Source organism: Crinia signifera, chromosome 3, assembly GCF_055691185.1.
Source record: "Crinia signifera chromosome 3, ASM5569118v1, whole genome shotgun sequence".
NCBI lineage: Eukaryota > Metazoa > Chordata > Amphibia > Anura > Myobatrachidae > Crinia > Crinia signifera.
The window spans coordinates 283,632,187-283,644,633 of NC_139219.1; the positions used below are offsets into that span (position 1 = coordinate 283,632,187).

Below are 12,447 nucleotides of genomic sequence, written 5' to 3' on the forward strand. Positions count from 1 at the left end.
TGTCGCCAGGTCATTCGCAGTGGAGAGGGAGGGGCGGATGGGCACTGTGGCGGCGGATGAAAATGCTGGGCATTCCCATGCAAATGCCGGCGGGATAAAGTGTGCCAGGGGATGGCAGCTGATGGCAGCCGCCCGCCCTGTCTTCATCTCTACTGACTTATATTTGCAAGCCCCGGAGAAATTATTTGGTGATCGCCAACCATGGAATGATTTCTCCTGCTGCGGGCACATGCGAGATAATGGCGTAACACATCCCCTGGTGTGTGTGTCCCGGATATGGTGGTGGTGGTGGTGGGGGGGGGGGGGGATTGGTTTTTCACAGGCGTAGGCACTTTGGTACTCTTCGCAGCTTACCGAGCCAACCAGAATCAGGCCCATGATGATCTGCTCGCAGCAGATTATCATATGCAATCCTGCAGCAATGCATATGCATACCACCCGCTGGCTGCATACCACCCACTGGCTGCGTACCACCCGCTGGCTGGGTACCACCCCCTGGCTGTGTACCACCCCCTGGCTGCATACCACCTGCTGGCTGCGTACCACCCGCTGGCTGCGTACCACCCCCTGGCTGCGTACCACCCTCTGGCTGCGTACCACCCACTGGCTGCATACCACCCCCTGGCTGCATACCGCTGGCTGGCTGCATACCACCCACTGGGTGCATACCACCCGCTGGCTGCATACCACCCCTGCCTGCGTACCACCCCCTGCCTGCGTACCACCCCCTGGCTGCGTACGTACCACCCCCTGGCTGCATACCACCCGCTGGCTGCATGTTTTATATAACTAATGTTATTTGCACCTGAAAAGTCTATTCCTGTTGCCTAAAATAAAATGCAAGCAGCATATACACTACAGAAAGAATAGGTCTTACACTCTCATGCCGTATCTGAAACAGGACAATAGCTGAAATGGCTATGATCAGCACGTGAAAAGATCACCATGAGTTTTTTACTTTTTCGGCACCTGGCCAGAAGCATGGGCATCGCGGCGAGCCATACGAGAGGATACAGTCCACTAATTGCGGGTTCATGTGCTCTGGTGTTGACAAAGTGAAAAACTAATGACCTCCTTTTTCCGTGACACCATTTAGCTTGAGTTGATTTTTCCCATTGCGACCTTGTGCATGAGGGACCTTGTGATCCGAATCCATCTGAAACTTTCAAAAATGCCCCTCAAGTCTCACTGCGTGTGTCTCCTCTTTGTCTGTTCCCAGGTAATCTGTCCCAGCCGATCCACGGACTCGTTAGAGTACTGGCTGCAGAATTCCAAGAACCTGTGCAAGATCGGACTAGTGGAGGATAGGTTGGATTCCAACTGCGCATCTGTAAGTAGCTAACAATGGGAAATACATTAGTGTACAGTATTTATAGCACAAATAAAGGGGCTGATGCGGAGATGGAGGTAAATCAGGAGCACACATGCGGGTGTTACGCACAGGGGTGCCGAGGGGGGGGGGGGGGGAGCAGGTACAGTTTACCCGGGCCCGAGCCTGTCAGGGGGACCCTGGTTTGGACACAAACTTTTTTTTAATTTGGTGGCGAGTGCGCCGGGTCTGAGTGCGCCGGTGTCAGCTGTTCAGCTGGCGGATGTGGGCCAGTGTGGAGGCAGCAGCATCACAGAGGTCCTTCTTTGTGGGTGCCTGGCACAGCCTCCGAGAGTGCTTTATCGGGTGCCTCCTGTAGGATTAGTAATAGACGTAGATCATACTGCGGCACTCCAGATTTCCAATATTGCTTGTGGTAATAGTTTATTAAAACTAGCAACGTTTCAAATACAGATGTATTTTTCTTCAGGCTCAGCTGAGCTGGGGAGAGAGGCTGTGCTGTGACGGCAGCCTGTCATCTCCCCACTGCCTGACTCCCTGCTACGGGAGAGGGGGGAGTGGGACCTGGGTAAAAAGTAGTCTCCTCCCCCCCTCGATGCCACTGCTGGCGGCATATGTCTCCATTGCCTCCCAGAGTTACGCCTCTGTATCATAGGTGCCGATTCTGTGGGTGCTTGAGGACCCGAGCACCCATGGAAATTGATGAGCATCCACCTGCTCAGCAGCGGCCTACTCGTCCGTGTCCCACTGCATGCCCCCTCGTCGCTGGCACAGGTACTGTTATGTATTTGGCACTGTGGGGGCATTTATGTATTTGGCACTGTGGGGGCATTTATGTATCTAGCACTGTGGGGGCATTTATGTATTTGGCACTGTGGGGACATTTATGTATTTGGCACTGTTGGGGCATTTATGTATTTGGCACTGTGGGGGAATTTATGTATTTGGCACTGTGGGGACATTTATGTATTTGGCACTGTTGGGGCATTTATGTATTTGGCACTGTGGGGGAATTTATGTATTTGGCACTGTGGGGACATTTATGTATTTGGCACTGTTGCCATAATTTGAATATTGGAGACAACTGTGCTGCGTAATATAAATCAGTATTATTTTGTGGCCATGCCCCTTTCCCATGAAGCCACTCCCCTATATTTTTGGCTTGAGCATCCACCAGCAAAAATATAAATCGGCACCTATGCTCTGTATAAATATGTCAGCTGCATTTCGAAGAAGCCCTGTTGCTGAAACCAAGACTCATTTATCTGTGGCCATTTTGAGATTATTAACCCAGATCCCAGTAATCTGTGGTCAAAGATAAATTTAATCCTTTTTGTCCCTGTCTACCTTTTTAAGGATTGGACATATGGCCTGTCGACCAATAGAAGTCAACCTATTGAGTGTCAACCTTAATTGAGTCGACACTATGACCCACTATGAGCTTGTTGGGGAGGCCTGGGACAGCCCTGCTGAGGATGACAAATGTCCCTTACCCCCAGTGTTTCTGTCAGCACCCCTGTGCTGCTGCAATGGCATCGGGAAAAGAGGTGGTGTGGTCATGTCTCCCCAGATTTGGCCACGCCCCCTCAGTACCCTGGCCTTTGGCTGCTGTTGGCAGCCTGGAGTTGAAACCCACTGATATATACAGCACTATGCATTATGCTAGGCAATTGAATGACATGAACACAGTTGAATGGAGAACATTATAAAGTACAGTAATATACAGTTGACATGAGAATATTTCCTTGCATCCTTCAGGAGTTGTTCTACAAGTGGTAATGGAAAAGAGCACATAATTTGCCCGTGGATGAAATAACGGGCAAATGCTTTGAACCAGGCATAGATTTCCTCCTATCAGACACATAAATAGCTACAAGATTGTGTTGAAGAGGATATAGCATATAAACGGATGATTGAACTGTGAGCATCGCTGTAGCAGAAATAGAAGATACAGTAGCGAACAGTGTTACATTTCATTTCTTAAAAGAATCAGTAATGTTAACTTTGTATCTTCACAATACCATTTTGTGATGTAGGGGGAAGAAAAGTCTCTCTTATACCCCTTTCACACCAGAAATGCAGGGACAAACCCGGGAATTCAGTTCTGGGGACAAGCAGGGACATTCCCGGGTTTGGACCCATTCACACCAGAAAAGTCCCTGCATTTTCTGGTGTGTGAAGGGGGCAGGAAGGAGGCCGGAAGGAGGCGGGGAGGAGGCGGGCAGTCGGCGGGATGGCGTCGGGCAGTCAGCGGAGGTGGGCAGGAGGTGGGGAGAATACTCACCCCGGTTGCTGGTCCTCCGCACAGGCCCGGGACCCACACAGGCGGAGGCGCAAATGACGGGACAGGCAGCGGATGAAGATGACGTAGCTCTCCGGCACCCTCACTGCCGCCGGAGAGCTGCATCATCATCATCCATCGGCTGTCCCTGTCCCATCATTTGTGCCCGCCGCCTGCATCAAATCCCCGCTGGACAGGACACCGAGGACCTGGCAACCCGGGTAAATATACCCTAACCCAATGACACCAGCCAGGTCCCCGGGTTGAACCCAGGAACAACCCTGCTACCTAGCAGGGTTGGATTGCCGGCAAATTAGCCCGGTAATTTGTCCCGGTTACCTTTCACACCAGAGGTAGTACCGGGTTGTTCCCGGACTCAACCCGGGAATTTAGGCTGGTGTGAATGGGGTATTAGGAAAGTGTGGCAGTTCTCTCTATGTCCAAATTTATTAACTACTATTGCGTCTATGTCAGGCATGTCCAAATGATGGCCCTCCACAAGTCCCATCATGCCTTGCCACAGTTTTGCTATTAGTTAATGCTGAAACTATTGCAAGGCATGCTGGGATGTGTAGTTTCACATCAGCTGGAGGACTATAGTTTGGACATGCCTGGTCTATGTGCATAAATATTTTCAAATGGGCTTATGCTAGTTGCCGAAATAAATTAGTAACCACTCTGCTCTGTGATTAATGGTTATTGATATCCATACTATTTGATTTCCATTGTAGTGGAACCAGTTTTCCTCTATTACTTATTGCTTATTAATTGAATGTCAATTTGAACTGTGTGACAAAGAATTGTTGTGCAGTGTACAGTATATGCAATTTTTTGTTTACATACTCATAGCACTGTTTTCTATTTGGCGATTAAGTTGCTTATTGATGTTACAGTGAATTTGCAAACTTACATACAGTATTCCACATACTATCTTTGAGGAATCCGGTTACTAATTGTTGTGATTATTTATCAAACCGTCCAGTGGGTGTTTTATTTGAATTGTGACTGTGGATTAACCAAATTTGGATGAAATGATACAATAACAAAGGGTGAATATTTATGTAATCCTTTTTTAAAATAATATTTAAAAAAATGCACAGCATAAGATGGGGGTATTTTTTGTGGAAAACACCCAGATAATGCTACGGTGTTGAATAGCAGGGACAGAGCTTTCACGTAGGGTTGCCAATCCTGGAGCATTTTTTCAATCCCGGGATTGGCTTCCCTAATTAAAAAACCCGCCCCGGCCACCCTGCATATTTACTTACATGTGCGGTGCGGCCGGACGGGTGGTCGGTAAAGCTGGGAGGGTGGGCGGGCGATTACTGTTGCCGGGTGGCGGACACTTCACGCTGCGAGCCGGCAGCAGGAGCCGGGCAGGGAGGTGGGCGGGTGGCCGGGCAGGCAGGCGGGTGGCCAGGCGATGACATCATCATGCTGCGTGCCCAGGACGGGGCTGTGCAGCTGCTTGGCCTGCGCAGCGTGACCTCTGGCCTCATCACACTGCGCAGAGCCACAATGCCGGGAAGGGAGAAGTCGGGGCAGCGTCTGAGCACACGCTCAGAAGCTGCCCGGCATTAGACTGTGCATGCGCAGTCTAATCCCGAAATCCCGGGATTGGAAACTCCAATCCCGGGATTGAGATCCCGGCGTTTTAGGGGCCAATTGGCCACCCTACTTTCACGCAAGCTCTGTCCTTGCATATAATAATTGATATATCTGTACAATGTAATCAGCTATCACATTGCTAATTAGGCCGATATTACCACATCCGCATCTGAGGAGTGGATGGGCATAATCGGCCCCTTAAATTTATGGTCAAGTCAGGGTTAAAAATACTGAATATTACAGCAGAGAGTGTGGAGGATATGACAGACTACAGATATTCCCCAGCCTTCCTACTAAATGAGCATACTGACAGCATCACTGAGCACCGCGCATATTCTGTCATTTCACAAATTTGGGTTACCTCCTTTGAGAATATACAAAGTGTTTTGCCTAATTTATAAACATGTTTTCAATAATTTCAGATAATAGCTTGGCATTATTAATGCACAAACATTTGACATAGTAGCTACAGTTCTGACTGTTTCTTCTGGCACAGCTAGGAATACTGTTATTTTCAAAAGGGTTTTAATGACTTTGTATATTCTATGGGTTATACAGTGAAGGCATAAAGGGGGTGATTCAGGTTGGTTTGCAAAATCAAACTCCTTCTTTAATGGACAGAACCATGTGCACTGCAGGTGGGGCAGATGTAACATGTGCAGAGAGAGTTAGATTTGGGTGAGTTGTTTTGTTTCTGTGCAGGGTAAATACTGGCTGCTTTATTTTTACACTGCAATTTAGATTTCAGTTTCAAATTTAACTCTCTCTGCACATGTTACATCTGCCCCATCTGCAGTGCTCATGGTGGTTTTCCATTAAAGAATGAGTTTGCTTTTGAAAACCAACCTGAATCAGGCATATCTTAGGACATCTAATGGTCTATAACTTATCCCTCCTATACAGAGGTGCTTCCCAGGTATACCAGCAATGAGCAAGTGAATGATTGGAGGTGACAGTCAAAAATAACCCCCAGATTTATCATTGAAGAGATGATTGTAGCGATAGATGCCGGTAGCTGCATCCTAACGGTCAAAATCATTCTCCTGCAGTCATTTCTCCTGCATCCACCCCTTAAGCTTATTCCTTAGGGTCAGTGTCCCCTTTGGCAGCCTATCCCTAACCGCCCCCCTAGTGGCTAATCCTACACTCAACCCTAATGTAGGGCACACACCACGATGACCCGCTCACGATGCACATCGTGAGCGAGTCGTCAGTGTCTCGTCCGACCGGCTCACGGTGACGCGGGGGGGCACGACCCGCTCACGATGTGCACCGTGAGCGGGTCCGATCCAATGGTGACCCGCACCCGGCAGTATGGTCGTTATTCAGATCCTACCTGCAGCAGGTAGGAACTGAATAACGACCGACCGACCCGTGGGACCGCGCATCGGATCGGTATCGGTCCACACCAGGACAGAAAAGGGCCCAATCACCACACAATCTACATCCAATTGGTCGGAATTGGATCTAGATTGAGGGGATCGGGCCCTAGTCGTCCTGGTGTGTACCCAGCATTATACTCACTATTGCGAGTATTGGATGTTAAATAGGCCCCCACTTCTCTTCCGTAACGCTTTAGTATCAGTTAAGGTCCATACACACTGTGCATTTTTGCCCAGTGTTTATGGGCTTCCAGCTTTACTGTGCTTATCCTCCTCCATTTATAAAACCAACCCTCCAAAACTGTCATATGTATAGAACTTGCAGAATAAATTATTAAATGGCACTGCGCGGAACCAACACTGTAGGATTGATGTGAGCCAGTATTTGGTAGCTTTTTATCACTTTCTTATGTGCGAATAGCTGTCTCTTCAATTATCATTTTTATTTTTTGGGTGGCATTTAATTCCACTTTAAGCATAGCACACAAGGTTGGATGTTACTGAGGTCATAATACTGTCATTTAACTTGCATAGATGTTGAGTCGGAGAGGAGGGAGGCAGCTAGAAAGTGTTTATGGATTATAAGAAATGACATGAAGGCACGGTGTCACAGGGAGATGGGACATGTCTAGGTCGGTGTGGCCTTTACAGGAGAGACTGATGAATAGTCCCGGAATTGTGTAGAGAGGAGGAAGCTGGGGAACGAGCAGATTTTCTCTGTAAGAGACAGTGCATTTAAGTAGACGTGACATACACAAAAACAGACATAGCTCCAGCTTCGCGTGATATTCACCACCAGGTGGATTTAATGACAACTTAAGTAGCAGATCAACAAGAGAGAAAATCATGTGTTTCTCTAGCAATCATCTTGTCTAAAATGACTCTGCGTGGGAATGGCTATAAAATACCTTTCTCTCTACAGCCAAGAGGTTAACTCATTTCCATTCTACTTAGCAAGGGGGGGTGTATTTGTGAAGCACGATAAATAAAAAGATTCATACATTTATTCATGGATTGTTCAAGCTTTAAAGTTCACATCAATCTCACGGCATCATCACTTATGGGGAAATATCAGGAGAAAAGAGGTGATGAAATTAATACCCAATAGTTGGTAAATTTTCATCCATCGCTTTCTCTTATTTTGTTTATGGCGGCGGGTGCGATAATGACTATAGATATAACACACACTTTGGTTTGTTCATTTCTGGGAAAATGATTTAAACACAGTAATGAGATCAGTGACCAATCTCAGCTGACGTAGAACAAGCTCGTTTAGTAATCCGCTGTTTACCATGTACATCCCTTTTCCAACAAACCCTACTCTCATATGGGGCCTACACTGGAAAGATTTTGCTGAGCGATCTGAGCAATGTAGATCCCTCAGATCACTCAGCATGATCATGTTGAGCGATCTCAATGTGATCTACATTGCTCAGATCGCTCAGCAAAATCTTCCGTGTGTAGGCCCCATATGAGAGTAGGGTTTGTGGAGAACTCTGGCCCTGACAGATCGCGCTGTGTGCTGACCGATCTGTCAGGGCCAGTGTTCTCCGATGAGAACACTAGCCCTGACCGACATGCTGGATTGTAATAGCCGGGCAATAGCGACACGCGAGGTCGCGTATTGCTATAACTATGATCCCTACACACGGAGTGAAGTACAGATGGAGCGCCTCTCAGCCAGCGCTGGGAATCACCAGATTCCTTTAGCTGTCGATCGCCGTCGGAGAGGTGCTCCAACTGATGGGGACACGTGTCCGCATTTACATGGCAGCGGGGAACACTTTCCCTGCCCTTCTCTGCTTCAGGGAGACAGGCAGGGTTAGGGGGGAGCTGGGGCCAGCTGCTGGGGGCATCGGGGGAGCTGCAAAGAGCAGAGGAGGGCGGTGGGGGCTCCATTGGAACGGGACGGGGTGATTCATCTCCCCCTGGTTTATGCCATGTTCACACTGCCAGTGTGAAGAACACAGCTTTTACCCGGCATGTTAATGCCGGGGACTGCAGCGCCGAACCCATTCTCACTGCTAAGGCAAATTCCCAGGTGAAGCAGTTCTACCCGGTAATTTGCCTTTTAACACGGGTTGTTTTGCAGTGTGAAAGGGTCATCCCGTGTCTGCATACCCGGGTCTCCAACCTGGGTAAAAAGCAGGGTTGGAGACCAGGGAATTTTGTCATGGGTTGAACCGTTCACATTGGGAAAAAAAACAGTCTTAAAAGGCAAATTACCGGGTAGACATGCTTGACCCGGGAATTTGCCTAGCAGTGAGAACGGGGTATTAGTGTCATTTGGGCTCTACATTACTATGTAGACCAAATGGATGCTTCAGCTCCGGTGATAGGCATGAGAGGAACAGAGGCTGCACATAGGTCCTGATTCAAATGACTACACTCCCCTGCGCATCCACACAGGGGAGCGAGGTTTAGTCACTGTGCCTGCGTATAAACTTTTATGCTCATGTGCATCCACTTACTTATACGCCACCCGTTCACACCTAGCAGTGCGGTTGGTCATGCGCTTGGCGTTCCCCTTGAAATGCGCTTGTGAAGCGGGTGCCGGGGGGCGGGCAGCTGACGTCAGCTGCCCGCCCGCTTCATGCCCAGGGACGCCGCAATTCTAAGACACCAGGGAGGTGATTTAGATCTGCGAGCGCTGTAGAAATCATTAGGAGTGCGAGGGGGAGGGTGGTCGGTCGTGCGGGCAGCATTTAGAGGATGGGCAAAGCTGCGAATTTCCTAGCTTTGCAGGTCAAACCAGAATCACCCCCATGGCGTACTAAGCGCCACAGGATGTTATCTGTATTCCCAGTGGCAGCTGCAGCGCTGATCAGGCAATGAATATTTCACATATTGTGTTTGTAACTGCTACTGACATCCTGTACCCTACATCCCAACCTCTGATCACTCAATAATGTGGTGACACTGATCCTAACAGGTGATTTATTTCCCAATACCACTGACAATACTGCGTCAATATTTATTCCAAACTATAAAAAAAAATCACATCTTTAGTTTTAATAACATCAACTGACTTATTGAACGTGGAAAGAAAATGTCAATGCTTTTGACAAAATTAATTGTGTGGGCACAGAATCAATATACTAACATAATTACCAAGTGCTGTGATCATGGCAGCTTTCATTTAGTGTAATAAGTGAAGTTGCTGGGCAGGGGCAGAGTATATGTCACTGGGAATAGACAGTATATGTCACTGCGAATGTACTACAGTGGTTCGTGTTTAGAACAGTGATTCCCAATCCTTTTTGAACCACGGCGCCCTAGAATATCAGAATATTTTTCACAGCATCCCTAGGTCAAAAGTTTCTTGTTGATCATTTTAGAAAATATATTAAATTAAGTAAATTGTGTTTATATGTCATCCTGAGGATCAATTATGTAGTGAGGAACCAGATGTGCTTTTGTTTGCCCACATATTTCATGATTGGCGGCCACCAACTCTGGTTTTCCCTATTGCTTTGCCCATGACTATTATGAATTTGTCCTAGACCACAAATCCAAGGCACCCCTGCAAGTGTCCCGAGGCACCCCAGGGTGCCTAGGCACTCAGTTTGGGAACCACTGGTTTAGAACCTGCAGACAGCAGCCTCTATAATGCTATACTGTATCTGCGCCGCTCTGCAAGTTATCATTATCAAGTTATTTGAAGAGGTCTGTGTATATCAGTCGCTCATATTGCTTTGACAGGACTGACTCTGCAGAATCTGCACCTACAGTACAATTATATCTCACTTGATGCATATTTTAATTATACAAATGCTAAATTATACATTACCTTTTCAAATTTCTGTGTTGATTACTAGTTATATACAGTAAGACCATCCGCTCCGTACGTTGCATCAGTTCAAATAATTGATCCCTGCACTCGAGGGGGGGAGTTGCGATTGCAGTGGTGTGTAAATGCCAGGAAGGCCATTGGAACTCCCCCCCCCCCCCCCCCCCCTCTTGCAGCTATGACTTGTACATTACTTTGCACACAGACAAAATGTATGCTAAAGTGCATAGGATTGCTGAGCTAGATGGAGCACAGATTTCGGGAAAGTACTCAGTGGAGCAGGGGTATTTATTGTAGGGTATGCAGTATGGGCACTCGTGTGTTCCATAGCAACATACACTAGTAACATAGCACCATAGTACATACTGTGTTATAAAGAATAAATTTGTCCATCAAGTTTAACTTTTTTATTTAGACTCATTGGACTAAATCCTAGATGTGACACCCCCACAACCCCCCTCTTTCCGGACTGTACATTTTGATTCCATCATCGGCATAACTAGTTTGTCGGATATGGCTTCATTTAACCCGCTGATTCCCCCCCCCCCCCCCCCCATGAGACCATAACTTGCTGATTATAGCCCTGAATGTTATTGTTTATCAAGTACTTGTCCAATCTTATCTAAAATGTATTTAGTGTATCTGCCATCACCACCCCAACTGTGACCACCACTGTCCACCACCACCACCACAGTGAGTTCCACACCTTTACTGAAAGAAACCCTTCCTTTATAATGGTATGAAACCTCCTCTCCTCCAGTTCAAGTGGATGCCCCCTGTCTTGGTCACCGACCGTAAGGTAAAGTGGGCTCTTGATAGTTCCTTATTTTGCCCCTTAATACATTTATATATGTTGAGCATGTCTCCTCTTAAAAGTCTTTTTTCAATTGTAAACATTCATAGTTTGGCTAATCTGTCCATGTAACCCATTTTCTTCATCCCTTTAATTAGCTTAGTTACCCTATGCTGAAACTTCTCCAGTTCAATAATGTCTCTTTTGTAGTGCGGGGCCCAGAACTATACTCTGAAATAGAGATGAGGCCTAACAAGTGCATGGATACATCCTGTCCTGTTTAATCACTCTGCACATTTTAGTATCATTCCTGAAGGTGGACACTTTGGTTAATATCCCATCCTGTATGTCATTGATAAATAACCCTTGGGTACCCCAATTAGTACTGGTATCCATATTGAAAAGACAGCATTTATAGCCACACTTTGTTCCATCAAGCAGCCAGTTTTTAACCCTTTAGCTTCTTGTGAGGCACCGTGTTGAAGGCCTTCATAAAATCCAGGTATACCACATCAACTGCGTTAGCTTTGTCTAGCTTCCTCATAGAAGATAATCAGAGTAGTTTGACATGAACGATCTCTTCCGAACCCATGTTGATTCTTGTTGATTATATTATTTTGCACATTGCGCTAAATATTTCTTGATACCATCTCTTGGTATTCCCTCAAATATTTTTCCAATGACCTGTGATGGGCTCACTGGTCTGTAATTTGACAGGTCTTCCCTTTTACCTTTGTTAAATAGTGGTACCACTTTTGCTAATCTCGAGTCCTAGTTACCAAACCTGCTGAGAATGATTTATTGAATATGGAGTGCAAGGGGTTCGCTAACTCCTACCTAGTACCATCAGAACCCTTGGGTGAAATTCCATCTGGTCCCAATTCTGCAGATCTACACTATGCATAAAAGGGGTGGAGAGTGTGTATTTCTTAGAGAGATCCTTGCTATGCAGAGAAAGACATAGACATTTAACCAAGCCTTAATCAAGCAAATCAAAAATGTTGACACATGAAAAAAGTTGGCATGGAGAGAGGGCCTTGATTCAGGCCTGATCACACGGTAGTTAATTTACAGTAGCCAGAGATCAGGTAAAGGATTCCACGCCAGAGTGAAATCACGCCATGCCAACTCATCATCGAATAACTTCCCCACGGGTCACCACTGATCGCAGGCTCTGAGTGGGTCTGGACTTGATAAAATCAGTCTGATCGGAAGGCAGGTGGCCGCCAACATTCGCAAGTGGACACCCAGCATATTCTTGGG

At 46.9% G+C, this 12,447-nt stretch overlaps 1 protein-coding gene across 5 annotated transcripts in view; it reads left to right on the forward strand.

The window, feature by feature from the left end:
- SPHKAP (SPHK1 interactor, AKAP domain containing) overlaps positions 1 to 12,447 on the forward strand; it is a 170,998-nt gene that overhangs the window by 79,105 nt on the left and 79,446 nt on the right. For all 5 annotated transcript variants that reach the window (XM_083178312.1, XM_083178308.1, XM_083178309.1 and 2 more), the window contains one exon: positions 1,220 to 1,330. In XM_083178312.1, the coding sequence (XP_083034438.1) occupies positions 1,220 to 1,330 (111 nt within the window). The remainder of the gene's footprint in view (positions 1 to 1,219; positions 1,331 to 12,447) is intronic.